Source organism: Diabrotica undecimpunctata, chromosome 5 (genome assembly GCF_040954645.1).
Source record: "Diabrotica undecimpunctata isolate CICGRU chromosome 5, icDiaUnde3, whole genome shotgun sequence".
In the NCBI taxonomy this organism is placed as follows: Eukaryota; Metazoa; Arthropoda; class Insecta; order Coleoptera; family Chrysomelidae; genus Diabrotica; species Diabrotica undecimpunctata.
Window position 1 is genome coordinate 52,245,850 of NC_092807.1, and position 22,988 is coordinate 52,268,837.

The 22,988-nt window shown below is 34.2% G+C and overlaps 2 protein-coding genes across 2 annotated transcripts in view; one reads left to right on the forward strand and one right to left on the reverse strand.

Moving 5' to 3' along the window:
- Positions 1-22,988, reverse strand: part of LOC140441317 (uncharacterized) — a 438,896-nt gene that overhangs the window by 337,659 nt on the left and 78,249 nt on the right. The window lies entirely within an intron of this gene.
- The window catches only part of LOC140441316 (excitatory amino acid transporter-like), a 114,647-nt gene that overhangs the window by 34,982 nt on the left and 56,677 nt on the right, over positions 1-22,988 (forward strand). The window contains exons 3-4 of the mRNA XM_072531961.1: positions 13,337-13,673; positions 16,035-16,077. Coding sequence (XP_072388062.1) covers positions 13,337-13,673; positions 16,035-16,077 — 380 coding nt within the window. The remainder of the gene's footprint in view (positions 1-13,336; positions 13,674-16,034; positions 16,078-22,988) is intronic.

Genomic DNA, 22,988 nt, shown 5'->3' on the forward strand with positions numbered 1-22,988 from the left:
ATATAGATATATATATGTAATATGTATATATTATATACATTTAATATATATATATATATATATATATATATATATACAGGGTGAGTCATAAGGAACTTTACATACTTCTACCATATGTAGAGTCCCTCAGGGAGCATATGCCAATGAAAACGACATATGCGACAATGTTGTCGCACTTTTATTAAATTTTTAGTGAACGATCAAATCTTACCAAAAATAGAACAACCATAATGAAGTATCAAATTATAAGGTAATTAATTTAAACAAATGTTCAAACATTTTAATTGAAATGATAAACTGAGTCACTGCACAACAAAAAACAGTAACTACTAACAATAACGAAGAACAATTTAAAAAAAAACTAAAAATATGTACATAGTTATGATAAACCCATAAATTAGAACTGGAAAAGATACAATAATGGTAACAAAATAAAATAATTCAAAATAGATTTTCGAAATGGAACCCTGCAGCCTGTACACATTTTTGTTGCCGAATTGTTAATTGATGTATTGAATTACGGATACTCTGGAGATCGTTTCTAATAGTATTACAACAATGTATAATTCTATCAATTAATTGTTGTCGGTTATTAATATTCACTGCGTAAACTAGTTGCTTCAATCGTCCCCAAATATGGTAATCAACGGGATTGAAATCAGGGGATCTTGAAGGCCACGAAATAGGACCTGCACGTCCTATCCACCTATTGCCATAAACATTATTGAGATGTTGTCTCACTGCCAGTAAAAAGTGTGGGGGTGCCCCATCATGCTGAAAATACTTTCCTCGGATAGCAACGTTCGCGTTGGCAAGCAAATTCGGCAAATATTTTGTAGAAAGTTCAAATAGACCTGCCCTGTTAAAGGACCATCAAAAAAGTGAGGACCTACTAATTGGTTATTTATGACACCAATCCACACGTTAACCGAAAACCTTAACTGAGAACGACGTTCTCGAATAGCATGGGGATTTTCTTCTGCCCACACATGTGAATTTAGTGAATTATTTATCCCGTCTCTGGTAAATTGGGCTTCATCTGTAAATAGTGTCCTGTATAGCGTTGGTCGATTATTGTTAATCCATCTACAAAATTCCAACCTATCGATCTCATCTCCAGCATGTAGTCGCTGAACCATTTGAATGTGATATTTGTATAGATTATTTTTTTGTAAGACTCTACTTACTTTTGATTGAGTAACATTGAGTTCTCGACTTACTTGTCTAGTGCTTATTGTAGGGTTCATAGTAACGGCGTCCATAATGTCATCTTCCTGCGCTTCATCTACATGTCGCTCTGTTGTTCCACTAGGAAAAGTGCCATTTTCTCGCAAATAATTAAAAACTGACCCAAATGTTGGATGACTGGGAGTTCGACAATTAGAAAATCTCCTACGATATTCTCTACTAACAGCCCTACCATTCCTATTACAGAATCCATAAACAAATATTATGTCTGCATATTCTGTGGTCGAAAACTGATGTGACATTTTGAACGAAAGTAACAAAAGCTCTACCAAAACTAACACAATGTACTTAACGTAGATATGACAGAAGAAATATGTATTCTTGTACACATAAATAACAATTGATAATGACAATGGGTATAAAATATCAAGAAACGTCAAACAGTCAACGCCAACCTTCATTTTAAACTTTTTTAGATTTATTTTTATTTAGTACAGTTGATGCAATGTATTATTATTTGACATAAAATTTTAATCATTTACAATCAACAAAAACTAACACATTTAAAGAGGTTTGACTTTTTAATAAATTTAATTTATTATTTATCGAAAATAATGCCCAATACGATCTATGAGTAAAAATTTAAAATTGAAAAACAATTGATTCTATCGTAGAGATAATACAAAGTGACAGTAAAGATGTTAATTTTCTACGTATTAGATTATGTTGTAGGAACTCATTTTAATTAAAATGTTTGAAATTTATAACATTTGTTTAAATTAATACCTTATAATTTGATACTTCATTATGGTTGTTCTATTTTTGGTAAGATTTGATCGTTCACTAAAAATTTAATAAAAGTGCGACAACATTGTCGCATATGTCGTTTTCATTGGCTATTTATGTAGTTTGAAAATCACTTATTGCATTTTAAAAAAAATTTATACAGGGTGTAATGTTTAATACGAATCCCTAAATTAATTTTTCCAAAGCCAGTCCTGGAATTTTTTAGTTTACCTAATACCAGTCGAATGCTTGATAGTAGTGTACTGTATCATGCAAAAATTAAAAAAATCAAATGAGCCGTATAAACATTACAGTAAAATGAAATAAATGGTCAATTACACAAATCACCCTGTTAATTAATAAAGAAGAGGAGTTGACATTTTTTAGTGGCCACATGATATGCTCCCTGAGGGACTCTACATATGGTAGAAGTATGTAAAGTTCCTCATGACTCACCCTGTATATATTAAATTCAACCGTGTTCCGGGTTGAACCGCGTCGATTATTATTGCGCCGAGTTTTCGACATCCTCTTCGATGTCTTCTTCCGAGGTCTTAGTATCTTGAGACCCCAGACACTACCACACTGATCACTAATCAATGCGTTACTGATAGCTGGGAATAAAGGACGGTTCATTTATACCGTCGACGATGACGTGGTTTGGGTGGAGGTGGGCGTGGGGATCAGCGTATGAATTGGCGCAGGGATTGGCGCGTGGGTTTGGCGCGAACATTTCTGACATTAGGATTTTGATTGACGGGTTTAGCGGATCATATTTTCTTTATCATAGGTTTCCAAGTCGAAGGTAATCGTATGCCGGCATCTCTTTTATTGAGACAATTTGACCTTTTTTCAATTTGTATGGCTTCTCGGATAATTCTTGGTTTATAGAAGAGTATGGGTGTTCTCTAGTTTTAAAAATCAATTTTGTGACCTGTATGAAGATGGTGTTAACCTACAGCTGAAATTGAGTCGGAATTGCGAACAGAAGGGGAATTTTCATAAATCTTATTTTGTATTCTACGATTTGTTTGTGTACTTGTGCAGATTGCCGTCCTATATATCTGGCAATCGGGCAATCTGCACAAGGAATTTCATAAACTCCGTGTTGTTCATTTGGAATGTCGTCTTTAATCGACCTTTGACGTAAGGAAGAAAAGCTTTCGTATAATGAGGGTCTGAGTCTTTGAGTTGAGATTGAGTAGAAGATCGATGTCTGTGCATGCTCCTTTTGATGCGATTTTCGCAGTAATCGTTTTGGATGAGGGCTTGTTTTAAACTAGAAAACTCAGCGGGTCTCCTTTCATCCTCGCAAAGGCGTATTGATCTAGAGCCAAGCATATTAATGACTGAATTAATTTGTGAAGGGAGATGATGAGAGTTGGCATGCAAGTAATGATTGGAATGGAAATGGAAATTGGAAAATACACCAAAGCATCCCTCCAATGGGGCCAAATGACGAATATATCATCAACATATCGTAGCCAATATGTCAACATATCGTAGTTTGAACATTGATGTGGATAGTGGTCGGGTCTCGAAGTCTTTCGTAAAGATATTGGCAATTACTGGAGATAGTGAGGAGCCCATTGTGGCACCATTTATTTGTCTGTAGAATTGATTTTGGAAGATAAAGTGAGTGTTGGACATACAATGGTTAATGAGATCTAAGTGCTGGATACTGTATTTAGTTTTCAGAAGGTTTAGAGTGTTGTCTATAGGAATGTTTGTAAAGAGTTAACCGATATCGAAACTTACTAGAATGTCTGACGGTGAGATAGGGTATTGTTTAGGAAGTTAGATGAAATGAAAAGAATTTTTAACGAAGAATGAAGTACTTGGCCAATGGTTGTGTGGGGCAGTTTTATGCAATGACAATAGGACGTAGATTAATATCGTTTTGTGAATTTTTGGTAAACCATATATTCGAGGTGTTCTGGAAGACTTTTTACGAGGAATTAGAGATTGTTTTATAATGAAGAACAGGTTGCCAATGTGAGTCCATAATACTATGTAGTCTATGGCAAGTGAGCCAATAATAACAATCTTAAATAGTTTTTATTTAATAAGGTTGGTAAATTTTGGGCTACCGGTTTTAATGCTTACAATATTTGCCCCATCATCAGGCCCCGGTACGTTTTATTTTTATTTGTATTAAAAACTAAATGATATCAGATACAGGAAAGCTCTATAAACTAAGGAAGAGTTTAGTTTCAGTTCAGTTTCACTAAAAGACAGTTTTTGGAAATGTATTACATACTTAAACATCCGAATGTTCTCAATAAGAGAACGGGCGTTAGTAACTTGAGTCAAATCTATTATTTCTTAATCTTGCAGAACTGATTTGTATTTTAATTTTTCATACAGTTTCTTATCAGCTAATCAATAATCTTTTTATAAATTACTTACCTTGTTGATTCTTTAAATAAATAATTAAATAAATTATTGAGTATATTTAATAAATAATTAACTTAATATTAATAAACATATAATCAATAGTGCTCTATGCAAGCACTGGTTATGTCCTCACTGGTTAATGCAAAGTGGAGATCCACATTAATGATAGCGGTGTTAATAAAACCGTGTTCACTTCATTGATGTCAACTTACACCAACTTTGGCAACAGCCAGGTATGCTTTTTTGAAATTAACGCTTTGTTAGTTCGTGCTGCATTGAATGCTCTTGCTTTTCGGGTATACTCGTATTCATACGATTCCACTCAGTAGCGCACCTAGAATTTGCTCTGGGGGGGGGGGGGGGGTTTGGTTGGTCACCAAATTTTTTTTTATGATGCTACCTCCTTTTTGAGTCCTTAAAATGTGTGAGTAACAGTGTCGGAATAGGATCCTGGGGGGGTTTTAACCCCCAAACCCCCCTGGGTGCGCCACTGATTCCACTTATTATAAGTCGTTTAACACAACACACTCTCAAACAAATACCTATTGAATTTGGGATCTGTTCATTTACAGCCTTTGAAATCGCATGGTGTCTCGTCCGTAATATTACTTTGTCATTTACTGCTTGAAACAAGCCTACTTAATAATGTTACCTAAAGTTAAATATAAATCATAGTAAGTAATTTCTATTATTTGATAATTCGCGAACTCAAGCGACTGTGCTGCCGTTTTTTTTGGAACTAGAGGAATTGGGATAAAAATGTAAACAAATCATCTGTTAACGTATGTATCAACGTCAGTTGAATGCTTGTCGCTTGTATTTGTATTCATTTGAACGATAGATCTATTTATATTGCTTATAATTAGGGAGACCAAAAACAAAAAGCCTAGTAATAGTAACAAAATGTGTTCAGTTCCTCAGTGTTCTGCGAGAGCAACGAAGGATATCTCCTTGCATTATTTTCCCCGAAATGAAATGGGGAAGAAGGAATGGGGTCGTGTATCTCGCATTGGAAAGAAAATATCGAAATACATGAGTGTATGCAGTTTACATTTTGCAGAGAATGACTATTTTCTACCAAGTAAGTAAATATTTAAATAATTGGCCATAGTATATCCAATCCTGCAGGGTATTTTAATAAAAGACTTAACATATGAGTTACATATTTTGATTTTGTTACACTTCTTAAGTGTGTCATATGTATGTTACACGCTTAATAGTGTTTTTATTTTCAGGTGTAACTAGTCACAAAAGATTTAAAAAAAAAGGTAATATTCCATCCCAGAACCTTTCTACAAGGAGGTTTGATAGAACAATATCTTCACCTCAGAAGCAGGCTAGAGCTACAAGAGTAGCTCGAGGACAAGCCCTTGTACATGAAAATGGCTGCTCAACCACATGTATAAAAGATGCAATATCTACATCACCTGCACAAGATGAAGGGATAAATTTAATGGAGGAAATTTTTGGAGGTTTTAAGACTTATTTTACTGATAAAGGTGTACAAGTTACAGAATCAATAATAAATGAACGTAGAAAATCCACATTGAAGGATATGCTGAAAACAAATAGAGATGTGAATGCATTCACAGGGATCCAGTCAATTATTCTACTTAATAAAATATGTTTAGCTGCCAGTATACTAGAAAAGAAAGATGCCAAACTTTTGCACTTATCATTACGTCAGCGTATAATACTAGTGTTTGTAAAGTTAAAAATTGACCTTTCATTTAGATGTTTATCTGTATTATTTGGGGTATCAGCAAATACTTTCAAAAATTACTTACATGTGACAGTTGAAGTACTACATAAAGTATTACAACCTGCTGTACCACAGCTGGCACAAGAAACAGTTTTGAAACGAATGTCAACTTGTCCAACGTCCTAATACCCGAATAATACTTGATTGCACAGAAATTCCTGTGGGAAAAATTAGGTGTTTAAAGTGCCGCATAATGTCCTATTCTTATTATAAAGGTGATCAGACACTGAAAGTACTTATTGGTATTGCACCTTCAGGTTTGATCACATTTGTAAGCCAAGTATATGGAGGTAGAACTTCAGACAAGGAAATTTTTGTGCAATCAAATATAATTGATAAGTTAATCTCTAATGTAGATGCAATAATGGTCGACAAAGGATTTTTTAATTGAAAATGAATGCTTGGAAAATAATATAAAGCTGATACGTCCACCATTTCTAGGCAAAACAAAGCAATTCTCAGCCCAAGATGCACTATCAACTGCTGAAATAGCTGCAGCTCGTGTTCATGTCGAAAGGACAATAATTCAACGAATGAAAATTTTTAAAGTCCTTAAAGGACGAATTAATTTATATATGGTTCCATATATGTACTCAATTTGTAAACATTATTGCAGGAATTGTAAATCTTTCCACACCAGTTCTTAATTTTGATAAATATACAATTTAGGCTGTTTAAAAATTATATTTTACATTTTTAATTGTTAAACATTGTATTCTTTTTACTCTAATAAAAAGCTAAAAAATCATATATTAAAACTAAAATTTATCCTAATTATACATATTACACAAAACAAGTAAAATTTTATAAAAATATGCATTTTTAATTACTGACAACATCTCTCCTGTGAAGTGGGTGTCAAATGGTATTACAATTATAATACTGGATTTATTATATGAGCAATATATGACAAAGTGACAGAGGTCTAATCCACTTAATAACATCTGCAATTGTACTTGGCTATAATATTGATGATTGGTCTTTAAAGTTAATTTTCTCTCGTGCATATTCAGGTATTTTAAGTCTTCTATCACATCACAGCAAGTTCTGGTTCTGCCTGCTAAATGACACTTCACCTCTACACAACATTTTTTGTCTACTATTCCATCAATACTTACACCCAAGCATGAAGCACTTGATGGTACAATAATGCCAATACGTTCAACTTTGTTGCCCAATTGTGGTTGATAGGCGTTTAAAGCTTCGCCTTCAAATATTTTCCCATGGCGAGTTGCAATGTTGCCCTTGAAGTGAGTGTCAAATAGTGACTTTACTTTCAAAACCCAGTTTGGATTTTTATTTTTATAATAAGTGTAAACACTGTAGCAAGTAGTCCCAGTAATCCTTATTCTTCGAGCATTCCGCCACACTTCACCAGACTGAGAAATAGTTGCCCTATATAAATTTATGCCATTTTCATGAGCAACACAAATATTTCTTTGTTATAAAAGTTTATCAAGTCATCACTCAGTTCCATTGTAAAACTTATAATATTGTCAAACAAAGGTAACAACTTATTGTTACTAAAAATGTCATGGTACATAGCTAATTGTAATAAATTACTTTGTGACACTCCTGCTTCTACTAAATTAAGGTTTTCACTTTTTGACAAACTTAATTGCAGTTCTGATCCTTCTGCACCAGAAAGTAGAATGTCTAAAACACTGATCTCAGCATTACTATCAAGACGACTTTCTACTGCTGCTTGAGAATTACTTTTCCCCATGTGACAGAAACCATTTATAGGGGTTGCTTTTTCATAAACAGTGTTCTCTTTTTTCAATTTTCCCCATTGTTGCGTCGTATCTGTACTACTTAGGTCTTCCAAGTTCTAAATGGACCACCTACAACAAAAATAACATCTTCTTCTTCTTCTTCTTCGTCTAGCCATTCACGTCCACATCTGAACATAAGCCTCTTCAAGTCTTCCTTTCCATTGTTTTTTATTGTACGCTACTTGTAGCCAATTTTTCCCGGCAGTCCTTTTCAGATCATCTGTCCATCTCATAGGAGGTCTGCCTCTGGGTATTTTGTGTTGGTATGGTCTCCAGGTTAAAATTGATCTGTGCCATTTGTTTAGATCGCTCCTAGCTACATGTCCAGCGTATTCCCATTTCAACTTTAATGATTTTTGCACCACATCGGTGACTTTGGTTTTCTGTCTTATCCATGTGTTTGTTTTCTTGTCCTTAAGTGATATACCTACCATTGCTCTTTCCATCGCGTGTTGGGTGACTCTAAGTATATTCACATTCTTTTTTGTGATTGTCCATGTTTGTGCCGCATAAGTTAATATCGGAATAATGCATGCATCAAAAACTTTAGATCTAAGATGTAATTGAATTTGTTGATTTCTGAGTATATAGTTCAGTTTACCGAATGCTGTCCAAGCTAACTTTCTTCTTCTTTTTAGTTCTTCAGTTTGAATTTCCCTATTTAGTATTATTTTTTGTCCTAAGTATATATACTCTTCAACTTTTTCTATAACTTTATCGTTTATTATTGTCACGGTGTCTTCGGAGTGCATGACTTTTGTTTTGTTTAAATTCATTTTCAGTCCTATTTTAGAAGATTCGGTATGTAGTTCTAAAAGCATGGTTTGCATTTCTTGTAGGTCAGTAGCTATCAGGATTATGTCATCTGCAAATCGTAGATTACTGAGGTAGCGGCCATATGTTTATTCCCTTATATTTCCAATTTAGGTTTTTAAAAACGTCCTCCAAAACTAAGGTGAACAGTTTGGGTGATAAAGTATCTCCCTGTTTAACTCCCCTGTTTAATGGTACAGGGTTCGTGTGTTCATTTTCATTTAGGTAGTATGTAGCTGTAGCTTGGTTCATAGTTTCTTTTATTAAGTTAATATATCTGCTGTCTATTCTACAATCTTGCATTGCGTTTATTACGGCCGTGTGTTCTATGGTATCGAAAGCTTTTTCGTAGTCTACAAATGCTAGGAAAACTGGAAACTTGTATTCGTTACATTTTTCTATTAATATTTTTGTGGTTAACAGGTGATCGGAAGTTGAATAGCCTTTTCTAAAACCTGCCTGTTTTTATGGTTGGTATTCGTCTAATTTCCTTGTTAGTCGAGTAGTTATGACTTTGGTGAGTATTTTAAACAGGTGTGACAGTAGGCTGATGGGTCTGTAGTTTTCCAATTTTCGACTATCACCTTTCTTGTGTAATAAGATTACTTTAGAGTTGTTCCAGCTCTTAGGGACTTTGCCCTGATGTAAACAACTGTCCACAAGCTTAGTTACAATTGCAATTAGTTCCTTACCTCCTTCTAATATCATATCTGTGGTCTTCTTCTTCAAGTGCCGTCTCCATCAATGGAGGTTAGCGGTTATGGTGGCAAACGTTTGTCTATCTTCAGCTGTTCTTAAGAGTTCCTCAAATCCAAGTCCTGTCCAGTTTCTGATATTACGTAACCAGGACAATTTTTTTCTTCCAATTCCTCGCTTTCCTTCTATTTTGCCTTTTATTATCAACTGAGGGATGTAGTATTTCTCGTTGCGCAACAAATGCCCTAAATAACTGGTTTTTCTTCTTTTGACTGTTCTCAATAGTTCTTTTTCTAAATTGAGTCTAGCTAGTACTTCTTCATTTGTTTTTCGTGCTGTCCAAGGAATTTTTAAAATTCTACGGTACACCCACATTTGAAATGCCTCGATTCTATTCAGGCTCTTTATTTTTAAAGTCCATGTTTCGACTCCGTAGAGAAGAACAGACCAGATAAAACATTTTACAAGTTTTAATCTCAATTTAATATTTATATGTGTATCGCAGAATAGAACGCGCATCTTAAAGAAACTATCCCTAGCTTGAGCAATTCTCGCTTTAATTTCTTGTTCTGGGTCCAGCTTGCAATTAATCCAACAGCCAAGGTATTTGTATTGGTTTACCTGTTCTAAAATATTCCCATTTATTTTTATAGGTAAGGGGATATTCTGTTTTCTTTGGATCACCATTACTTTTGTTTTTTTTTCGTTGATCTTCATTCCAAACTCTCGACAAGCATCCTTAAGGTGGTCTATAACCCTCTGTAAGTTTGTGTCTGTATCAGCCAGTAGGACAGTGTCATCTGCATATCTTATGCTAGATATTGGTTCTCCATTAATTTTTATTCCTGTGGAAAGGTTTTCTAAGGCTTGCTTGAATAGTAGTTCCGAGTAAAGATTGAACAGCATAGGGGATAGTATGCATCCTTGCCTTACTCCTTTATTTATACTAATATTTCTAGATGTATGATCGTCGATCCTAATCTTGGCACTCTGCCTCCAATATAAGTTCTTAATTAATCGGAGATCTTTGCTATCCAAGTTGATGCTCTGCAAGGAATTTAACATTTTATTATGGTTTACGCGATCAAATGCCTTTTCAAAGTCTACAAAACATAGAAAGACATCCTTTTGTTGGTCGTAACACTTCTGCAGCAGTACTTGTAATGAAAACAAGGCCTCTCTGGTCCCCATTCCGGCTCTGAATCCAAATTGATCGTATCCAACTTCTTTTTCACACCTTTTGTATATCCTATTGTGAAGTATTTTTAATAGAATTTTAAGCATTTGGCTCATAAGACTTATTAATCTAAAATCTGCGCATCGCCTGGAGTTAGCTTGTTTTGGAATGGGAATAAAAATAGATTCTAACCATTCCTCTGGTATTTTCCCAGTATCGTAGATTGTATTAAACAAAATTACTAACAAATCAATGTTATTACTTTCGATCAATTTAAGTATTTCAGGATAAACTTCATCAGGTCCAGGGCTTTTATTGGTCTTTAATTGTTTAATGGCATATTCCACTTCGACTTTTAGAATTGGTGGGCTTTCAGTGACATTATTTATTGTAATGTCTATTCTTTCATCTCGGAACAGCTGTTGTATAAATTTTTCCCATTCTTCTATTTTATCTTTGGTGTTATGAATTAACTCTCCGTTGTTATTTACCAGTGGGCAATGTTGTTTTTTGTGGATGAATGAAAATTCTTTCACCTTCTTGTACATATTAAAGTAATCATGTCTATGTTCTAATTCTTCTATTTCTTTACATTTTTCTTCGAGCCATTTCTCTTTTGATTCTTTTATTTTCCTTCTTATTTCTGTATTTAATCGTTTGTAATCGCTTGTGTTCTTATTTTTGTATTTCCTCCTTTCGTCTATCATCTGTGGTAATAAGTAAAAATATCTGTGGTAATATTATCTTTTCCTGCAGCTTTATTTCTCTTCATATTTTCCAATGCTGTAGTTACCTCTGAAATTGTTACTTTTGGCATTATTTCGGATAAAACATTTTTTATTAATTTCCGTGCTGGTCTCATCTCATCATCTTGTTGATGTGTTCTGTACAGTTCTGTGTAAAATTCTTCTATTCGTGTCAGTATGTTTTCTCTAGTTGTGATTTCATTTTCGTCTTTTCACATTAATGATATCATCTGACGTCGTCCTAGTGTCGGTCTGAGGCATTTCATACTCTTATTTTTTTCAATAGTTGCTGTTATTAATTTTTCGTTTTCTTTTCTTTTTTGTTGTCTGATTCCTTTTCTAATCTGCCTATTAAGTTCTCTATATTCGTCGGTTCCTCTTTTGTTAGATGTTTTTAAGATCTTTGTCTAATTCATTGTATGTTGTTTTTGGTTTTTTCAGTTGCAGAAGGCTTTTATTCACTGTTTCGGTAATAAGGTTATTCAAATCATCAATATCATTGGAGTTTATCTGCTGCATGCTAACTTGATTTAAAAATAAAAATTTAAAAATAACATATATATTGTCAATTCTTACAAAAATAAATATGTATTTTTACCGAAAAACAAAGAGCAAAACAGCAACAACGTGTTTGCATTTCCCAGAGGCTCCAGCTTTACAGGTACACTTGCAATTGAAAGTCTTTTTCAAATCGGTTGACAGGATTTGAATTCGTATTTGATGCGGTAGTCCTTTCAGATTGCTGATTTGCAAACATAAGGCCTCAAGTTTTACCTGAACTTCATTTTTTTATGTTACTCCGCACATATTATTATGTGATTGGCACCCAGCACTGCTTGTCCTTCAATCAAAGGTCCTTTTGAATCGCCCACAATATTAATTATATCAACAAACGTTATCCCAATTATATCCACCATATTGATACAGCTGCACTGCCACCTATAGTCGATTGAATTCGCGAATATCAGTGCTAATTTGGAACTTTGTTTGTCTTCCATTTTGGATAGTTTTGTTCTGTTACTTATATAAAGTTTTTTTACAGTACTTTTCTTTGAACATTTTATATCTTACTTCACGGGAATCCATCCACGAAGAGGGCATTGAGTATAGTTTGTAGAGCTGAAGTTATGTTGTTTCGAAAAACATCCTTGTACAATCGAAAAGAAGTAGTTTTAAACGTTTAGATGGTTTGTAATGTGAGAGTTTAAAGTCAGCGGTTTTTAGGCATATTTCAAATGCCTCATATTTGTTGCCAAAACTCAAAATTCACATTTTATGCTATAGGTTTTGAAGATTAGTCTTTAATAATGGAAATTCTATAGTGCCCGGTCAATGAAATTGACACTTTTATTGATATCACGAGAATCGTAAAAAATAGCAAAGATCGCACAACGTTTATTTATTCAACAGTTTTACAGAGACTCACTTCATTTGCGGCAAAATTCAAAAATTGCGTATTAAATCTGCACTTTTCGCCTTTAAAACGCATTTTTTTCATGGGATACTTTAATTAAATGATATCGAATTTTTACCGTCAAGTTGATACAAAGTTAATTACAAAGATTGACTTCGCGCGCGTAAATGACATTCAAAATCGGCGGTCGGTTCAAACGTTGTTTCTGAGAGAACGGTTCATTCTACACAAAAAGTGCTAATAAACAGTTCTGTTCAACATTAACTCAGCTACATTTCTTGTTTCAAATATTTTTTCTACGGCGTACAGATTCTTGGTAAATCAACTTTTTCCGTTTAGGGGGAAGTTTGGGGGTAGCAGCGACAAATTTTTTTAGATATTTTTGCGGTCTTAACATTGACATTCTCAGCAAAATTTATCTTGTTGTGTGATTTTTAGAGGTTAAGTGGGATTTTCGTTTCTGACGACTGGAGTATTACAGTCATACTGTTGATCGAAACAATGTTTAATTATCGTTAATTGATTAAAGTAAAATAACAGTTGGTACCTCTTTGTTAACTTATTAAATTAATTTTTTTATAGGTTCCATTTTACGGCAAGTAGATGTCTCAGAAACAACTGTCTTACTAATATCATATCCGGGTGAAATCTACATGCGACTACTGAAACTGCTTATACTACCCCTTATATTATCAAGTTTAATAACTGGATCTTCTAGTGTTAACGCAAAATTAAATGGAAAAATAGCTATCAGGACTTTCTTAATTTTTTTCATTTCTTCTGCTCTTAATGCACTATTGGGGACAGTTTTAGCTATTATTATACATCCGGGAGATCCAGGATTAAAAATATCTCTAGAAAATGCCATAGACGATAAGAAAGGGAGTTCCGTTTTAGATAGTTTACTGGACCTAGGAAGGTATTATTTTTCATTAAATTCATCTATTACATTTCTATGGAGGGCGGTACAATGGTCACAAGTCACAAAATTACTGTATTGCTTATAACATACAGAACACACTGCGATATTTTTTTCTACCGATTGGTATAAAAGACATAAGTCAATGCACTCTCATAAGAAACTTAGAGGAATGGTTAAAAGGTACTAACTGGGAAATCATTGAATAGAGGGCGGTAAAGGGCTGAGATAGGGAAATAGCATTCCACCGCTCTATTAGATTTTTTATTAACTATTACTGCCACGCCGTGTCTGTGTTGGTTATTCTCGCTACCGGAATAATTATATTGTGGCTTCGTCTGTTGAAAAACAACCTGAGTTGGGCCACCTGACTTCACTGATACCCAGTACATCGATATTCACTTTGTTCATTTCTTGAATAACATTATGCATTTTACCAGACTGAAACATGCTCTGCCTATTCTAGTGTTGGACAGTCTTATTTTATCATCAACGTTCTTTTGACAAGGAATTCCCTGATTAACGACCTGAGAGTCCTTGTCTTCTTCTTACCTGCCAGATCTTGGCTTCCGAGTACCATGATCAGTAACGCCGTTATTAATTTCTAAAACCATGACGATGTTAATCTTCCAATGGATAGTTCTTTTTTTATTTAGCAACTGTACATGTTACTAATTTATTATGAAGTTGACCATATTTTACACTGTAACTTGTTACAACTTCTTTTAATAAAGGCACTTCCAGGACTTTTTCATAGAAGAGGATGTATCATACCATGTAACGTTTACTACAGACCTTAACACTTTCTTCTGGAGGCGTTGGAGGATTGCACGATTAGAATTGCTAGCGGTGCCCCATAGTTGAATACCATATGTCCAAATGGGGTTAAGGATCGCCTTGTATATAAGCAGTTTGTTATCCAATGTTAATTTAGAGTTTCGATTAATCAACTAGTTCATATGTCTAAATTTAATGCCCAGTTGTTTGCTTTTGGTAAAGATGTGCTCCTGCCAGGTTAGTTGTTTCTCAAGATGGATTCCTAAGTATTTTGTGTCGTTGGCCTTACTTAATTTCTTGCCATTGAGTGTGACTGGGAGCATTCACATTGTTTAATTGTAAAGGTTACATGTGTTGACTTGGTCTCATTTACTATAATTCGCCATTTTTTTTAGCCAAGTTTCTATTTTATTTTGGTTTTTTTGTAAATTTTTTTGCTTTTGCGGGACCAGAGTCCACGGCCAGTATTGCGGTATCGTCTGCAAAAGTAGCAACTTTTGTGTTACTGCTGGATGGTAGGTCTGCAGTGAACATTAGGAATAAAATAGGTCCTAGAACGGTTCATTGTGGAACACCTGCTTTGATAGGGTGGAGCTGAGTGTATTCATCGTGCTGCTTTACCAGGAAGTATCTATCTGATAGAATTTTAGGAGTGGAAAGAAAGGATATTGCAATTTTTTGTTTATTTTATAAAGTAGGCCTTCATGCCAAACGTTATTGAAGGCTTGACTGACGTTTAGGAAGGCTGCTGAGAGGTAGGATTTACGTTCCAGCACGTAGGAGATTTTTTTTACTATTCTGTGGACCTGTTCGATTGTCTCATGCTTTATCCTGAAGCCGAATTGTAATTCTCATTTCGGTAAGCGTGAACTTTTTAATCAAGTCCAGTTGAAGCGGGGCTTCTAAGAAGTTATGAATCTCGCTATAAAGAAGAAAATATTCCTCGGATTATTGAGATCCATTCAGTCAAATTATCTGGCATAGCCTTAGAAATAAGCTCATTTTCAAAAAATCTTATAAGCAAATTAAATTTCGCAAAAATTATACAATCTATCTGGCCCATCTTTTGCACACAATACTATAAGACCCCCAAGTTCGAGTACATCGTTCCCTAGACGTTCGAGAATTCAAATACGATCTTCATTTTGCAATAACTTTTTTGTTTATTATCCGATTTTAATTTAGCATATCTCATTTTATGTATCTTTTTTTCTGAAAATGTTGCTTGTTGACGTCAAATCTCTAAATAGAAAAGTGTTTAAGTTATGAGTAAAATAAGGAGTTTGACGTTTTGATTGTTTATTTAAAAATATTTCTACTAAAAAATTGATTGAATCCCTAGATGAGAGACTTTTTGTAATATCTCATAGTACACATTTCAACTGTCAAGCCCGTTGTGACGAAAAAAGGTTTATTTTTTGACTTGATTAGTACTTGGTAACTTGATTAGTCTATAATCTATATAGAATCTATTAGTCTATAATGAAATAATCATTAAGAATTTGTCTTTATGTTGTGACTTTTAAACTTTATTTTTGATAAATTTCATCCTTAGATAAAGTAACATGAGTTTATTAATTTTAGGAATATCATATCAGATAATATTTTTCAAGCAACATTTCAGCAGGTAAGTAGTTCTAGGTATTATTTCTTTAAGTGAAATTAGTGCCACAAATCCTAAATTAAAAGTAAATTACATTTATTATATAACATGAGGAACAATGATTAAGTCGTTAAAAGTATCCCTGTCACAAAATCAAAAAAAAAATTATAAAAAAATCCAAAAAACTAAAATAAAGGTAGCTGGTAAAAGGAAAAATAAAAAAATTATCAAAAAATCAGATTATTTATTAGAGATCAATAATAGTATTAGATTTAGGATAAGATTATCGACAAAACAGTGATTAATAAGTTATAATTAGTAAGATTGGCGAAGCGATCGAATCGAAACTACAACGTTACAGTAACAAAACCTGGAATGCAGAAATCATTTAAAAAACCTGTATAGCTGATTAGCTGTAGAACCATTACTAATAGTATGAATATTATGTTTATATGGGATTAAGCCACAATTATAAATGTAATGAAAATTACAATAATTTTAACTAATGCTCGACGTTTGCATTTCCACTGCGGAAATCGTTTAAAGATTAATTTAAAAATTGTGCGAAAATGTATAACCAAGTTCTTATTAGGTTATGACTTTTCAACATTGATTGATTGGCATACTTGGCATAGGAATATCAAATTCTCACTATTTTGTGTGTTTTTTGTGTTATATGTTGTGTTATATGTTATACGTAAGTAGTGTAACGTATGTTGGTGTTAGATAGTTAGCACTATGTCTGACTTCTTCTTCTTAACGTGCCCCATAGCTAAGGACATTGGCGATCATCATGGCCCATTTGACTTTATCTGCAGCAGTTCTGAAAAGTTCTATTGACGTTTTCCCACTCCATTGTCTCAGATTCTTCAGTCAGGACGTGCGTCTTCTCCCCGGTCCTCTGTTGCCTTCCACCTTCCCTTGTATGGCCAGCCGCATCAATTCGTATTTTTCGTTTCTTAGTATGTGACCAAAGTAGCTCATTTTTCTTTTCTTTATAGTGTTAAGTATTTCTTTATCTTTTTTCATACTTCGTAGCGTTTCCGCATTTGTTATGTGTTGTGTCCAAGATATTTTCCACATTCTTCGATAACACCACATTTCAAAGTTAATGAGTTTTTTCTCTGTCGCCTCTGTAATTGTCCAGGCCTCAACTCCATACAAGAGGACAGAGAACACGTAGTATCTTAATACTCTAGTTCTAATTTCGACGTTGGGTTTTCCATTGCATAATATTGCTTTCATCTTATTAAAGGCACTTCTAGCTATCTCCGTATTTATATCTCTTTATTTCCGTAGTTCTATCCCATTCTTCATTTAGTTCGCAACCTAAGTACTGATATCTGTGCACCCTGCCCAAAAGTTTTCCTTTAGCATAAATACTGTTTTCCTCAATCTCGTTCTTGCTTACCACCATGATTTTTATTTTATTTGTATTCAGTGCCATTCGATACCTTTCGCAGTATTGGGTAATGCGATCAACTAAGATCTGTCGTCCTTCTCTGCTGTCCACAAGGAGTAGGGGAGACCGGGGAGAGTTCGGACCATTTTTAAAAATTAATTTTTATTAGAAAAGTGTATTGATATATTTACCTTTTAAAGTAGTTAACTTAAGCTTCCAAGGTTCAGGCATAACCAATCAAGAGCAGAATATATCAAATCAATAAATTAACAACAAAAATAAAAACATATTGCAGGGGGTCATTTGTCCGAAGTCTCCCCAGAAACGGGGAGACTTCGGACTAGGAACTGGGAGACTTCGGACAGTACTGGGAGACTTCGGACAGTACAACATATGTTACTTATAAAAATGTATTTAAAAAAAATAGACATGTTTAGATATTAAAAAATTAATGCAATGAATAATCTTCTAAATCTGTATTAAAATAGATCATATTTTCATATCTTTGACGTGTATCTTTCAAGGGCTTCGGTAAAATACATTTTATGTCTTCAAATATAACAAAAGCATCTTCTTCAGTGGAGATAAACCGATTAGAAGTGGCATGTTTTTTATAAAATTTTACGTCGTATCCTTTTATCTGTTTTTCCTGAATTTCTGCAACATAGTGCCGAAATGTAGCTGGTGTTTTTCCATAAACTCTGGCAATTATAAACTGACCATTTGCAATATTTGTTTCTTCTGTATCCACTTCGTCATCTTGCTCTATGAAGTCAGAGGATTTTTCATTGCTCATTATGTCTTCAGAGGAAGAAGAAGAAGATGTTTCAACAATTTTTTTAGTGACTTTCTGTCTTTTTTTAGGATTTACTTTCCTTGTAACAGATCGTTTTAGTTTCCTGTTGGCAATTTCGTCTTTTTCTGGAGTATCCGTGGCAATGATACATTTGCCCTTAGGCCTCCCTCTATTTGATGTTTTACGTTCTGGCGCCTTGGGAAACGGTCTAACCATTTCTGGAGAAATGATGTTTGGAGAAGTTGAGTGACTCGGAGAAACTAAAACTTTGCTTGGCCCCGGTTTGGACAAGCTATCAAAATCTCTTTTTCCGAGTTCCGGTTCTGTAGTAGGCATTGGTCTATCTGTCACGTAAGAAGATAAGAACTCTTCTTCTCCGAATATATTCCTGTCAAAAGGCCAAATACCTGTACACTTGAAACCACTTTTAATATTAACTGGATTGGCAGCTCTGTCCCAAGCAGAAGAACAAATAGCAGGCAAGTCATATATAGAAAGTGTCTGACCAGGATTAGACAACATCCAGGAATTAGCACCATCATTAAAAAACTTTTTGAAAGGACCAAACACTGTTCGGTCCAAAGGTTGTAACTTATTAGAAGTATGAGGTGGTAGTGTCAAAACAGTAATTCCATTTTCTTTGCAGTAATCAAGTCCCTCCACTGAGAGATGGGACTCGTGGTTATCCATGATTAGTAAAATTTTATTAGTATCAGAGCAGAGTGTATTTTTGACAACATGTTTAAGTACTTTCAAAAAATTATCACTTGTCATCCATCCTGAAGGAGATACTAATCCTAAAGCAACTTGAGGAACCCCTTTCATCATGCGGTTTTCATCAAAACGTTGCCGTGGGAATACCCATATAGGAGGCAATGCTTTTCCATCAGCAGAAATTATGCCCACTTGTGTAACTAATTCTCCACGTTCACGTGAGGTCACCTGCCCTATTTGATGTTGACCTTTTCTTCCAATTATTTTAGGTACACGCTGAACTGTAGTAACCCCAGTCTAAAAAATAAGTGATATTAATTATCAAAATAACTAAACAAAATTGTTAATTGACTCACTTCATCTAAATTGAAAATCGCTGAAGATCCAAAAGAATGACGACGTAAAACTTCTTCTAATTTATTTTGAAACGTCTCAACAGTAACTTTGTTAAAACTCGTCATTCTAGCGAGACTAGTGGCTTCAGGTGTTCTAATAGATAGTACAGGATGACGTTTCATGAAACCTGAAAACCAGTCTGTTCCAGCTTCTTCATTTTCGCTCCATGTAGTAGGCATTTTAACATGGTTTTTCTTGGCAAATTCAAAAGCTAAACGTCTTGCAGCTTTAGGCGTTAGTCCATGAAACATGGAAGAACAATCTAATAAATATTTTTCAAGCATTTTTTCCATTATATCGGTAAACACTTGAGATTGCTTGAAATTTGGAGAGAATGTTACGTTGTCTATACCCACAGCTCTAGCTTTCTTTATGTAATCTAGAAGACTAGATTTAGGAACGCCGTAGGTTTTGGCGCTATTCCGAATGCTCAATTTGCCGTCAAGCACCTCTGATGTGGCATTTTTCATAGTGTCTGCAGAAAATTGTCGTTCTGTTACCCTTGTATATGTACGGGGCATTATGAGCTGTAAGAGAAAAATAGAATAACTACAGATCAGGGGAGACTTCGGACACACAGGGGAGAGTTCGGACACTGTGTCCGAACTCTCCCCTAATGCAAACATTGGTAATACAATGGGTTTATAAAAAAACTTACCTAAATATTGCAACAACATAAACGCAAATTAATGAAATAAGTATAGTAGATTACAGCACCAAAGTTTTATACGTGGTAAGTCTATGTATTTTAAAATATATCTTCTGGATTGCACCGATATTTTTAGAACAAAACTCGACAAAACACTTCACAATAGATAACTCTGTGACTACGACCGAAATCACAGCTGTCAATACATAACCTATAATTATGTACAAATAAGGTTGTGTTTACCAAATGACAACAGTGCATCTTCAAAAATGTGCGAAATTCAAATGTGTCCGATGTCTCCCTGTGTCCGAACTCTCCCCGGTCTCCCCTATTGTGTCATCTGCGTATCTAAGATTTTTCAGAAGTGCTCCGTTAATAAATATGCCTTCATTTACGTCTTCTAATGCCTTTTTAAACAATTCTTCTCAATATAACAAGAGAAATCATACGATTTACTACGTGGCGAACCTGAATTCAAACTTTTACCACTGTGCCTTCTATAACTTACAAAGTAAATAGCTTGATGAATTCAAAATTCGTAGTGAATTCAGTTTCTGGTACTCCAAACAGAGTAAAGAAATAAAACATAATGACGGTATTAGATTTTTGCAGGGCAGCGGCAAGCCGCTTATACGTATTTCGACCTCTTTAGATCTCATCAGAGCGGTATATGCCACTGCTCTAGAGCAGAGCGGTTTAAAACAACAAAAAAATTATTGAAAATGGAAAAAAATTATTAAAGAACCGTATTAAAAAAAAATAGATTAAAATATAAGTCCAAACTTCTCCAAAACTTGTCGAATATTTCGTGTCTAGCCTTGTCAGAAATAGAACCACATTTCAATTTTGTCTTGTCGTTTATACTTAACTTATAATTGCAATAAGATTTCATAGTTTTTGCCGCCTTTTCTATATTGTAATTCCATTAATCATTTTCTCTTTTTTTCTTCTCTGATACTTAAGCCCATTTTCTCTATTCTTGTAGTTCTCGTGTTTGCTCCATTTGTTTTTGTCTGTTTTACGCCTTTTAGAGCTTGGACGCTTCGTTGATTCTTTTGGACTCAGTGTACTGTTGTTCGAATCGTTTTCTTTACATCCTTCATTATACATAAATTTTTCGAAACCACTACTCCATCTCTGCTTCCCTATTAAGTCCGGGTCTTTGGACATTTCATTGTCTTGGCAGTTCGTCTTTTGCATGCACGAGATGCCTTCTATCTTTCTGTGCCATTAGTGACCGCGTTTGTAATATTAAAATCTCCCAAATTCATTATTACGTACGGTTCTTTCTCACAAACATGATTGATAAGGATTTCTTCGGTTTCTCTAGCATATTTCTCGAGATCATCAATAATTGGACTGTTATTTGTTTGACCTGCATACTGTTTGTTTGCACGGCAATAACATTGTCAATGGTATTTTGTTTCATGGATGAAGCAAGAGCAAGATTAAAGTTGTTTAAATCAGGCTCTTTAACTTGAAAAGGGTCCTTTTTTCAGTGTCGTCTAACTTTGACGGCACTCAGGTAGTTAGACGTAGACCCCTAGTATTATACTTTTTTGGAATCAGCTCATTTTTATCGATCTAAATATGTCCTAAAATACAGGGTGTTACATTTAAAAAAAGAGCCGATGACGTCATCACTGTAATGTGTATCACCTTGTATAATGAAATTTTATTACAACATGTAGAACATTAAATTTAAAAATCGACGGAAAAATCATACTTTACGGACACACTGTATATTATATGTAAAATAAAGATTTTTTTTTTTTTTTTTTTTTTTTTTGGCTTAGACTTATCGTCATACAGCCAGACACAAAAGGACTAAGACAGTCATCATTATAATTTTTACCTAAATGCCCTATCAAAATAAAAGATTATTACATCGATATTAGGAGAACAGGGACACACTCTTCTCGCCTAGGGACCTATCAAGGCATTTATTTATAAAAGACACAACAACACTAGGTCACGGAGAGGAGGAAGTTATACAAATGGTTTAAGACAAAGGTAACAAGATTAACTAAATAATTTTTAGAGAATTATAATGATAATTTGCTGTCTTTTAAAAATTTAATTAAGGAGTTGTAAATATCTACAGAGCCAAGTGATAATAAATATAGTATATTCCAAGGAGCTGCTATTTTATATTTTAATAAATCATTTATAAGTTTGGATGAGTAGACTCTGTTTTTAGAACAACCAAAAAATATATGATCTAAATCACTTTCCTCTCCACAATGCTCACATTTGTCATCATCCAACACCTTTATTTTAAATAAGTGCTTTGGATAACATGCGTGTCCGAAACGTATTCTAATAATGGAGGTTATGTGCCTCCTGGAAGCTCTAAAAGACTTGTACCAAGGAAATTTGGGAATATCTGGCTGAATTATCGAGTATCTATTTTGGTTCACAAAAGAGTATTCCTTCCACTGGTAGCTCCACTCTCGAAGTAATGTTAACTTGCAAGAAACAATACTGTCAGAAAGCGTTACTTTATGTAGAATATCAGTATCGGTTAAAATGCTTTCTTTGGCTAATAAGTCGACATATTCATTATGTTCAAATCCTGCATGTGCTTTAATCCAGAGAAAATGTACATTGATTCCTTTAGTTAAAAGAGTTTGAATAATATGTTTAATTCTATAAATGTATGGGCAGTCTTGTAAGTTGGGTGGTCCATATATACCAATGGATTTTAACACTGCTAAGGAGTCCGACAAAATTAGAATATGGGCAAACTCAACTTCAGCTACATATAATAAAGCTTCATATATTGCAATAGCCTCTGCTGTATAAATCGAAGTTTCCGGGTTCAGTTTGAATTTCTTTTCTATATGTTCCGATGGTATAAAAAAAGCGCATCCGGTTCCATCTGGAGATTTAGACGCATCTGTATATAGAGCTATTGCCTCTTTGTATTTGCTTGTTATAGATAGAACAATATTTTTATTTAAATATATATTTTCACT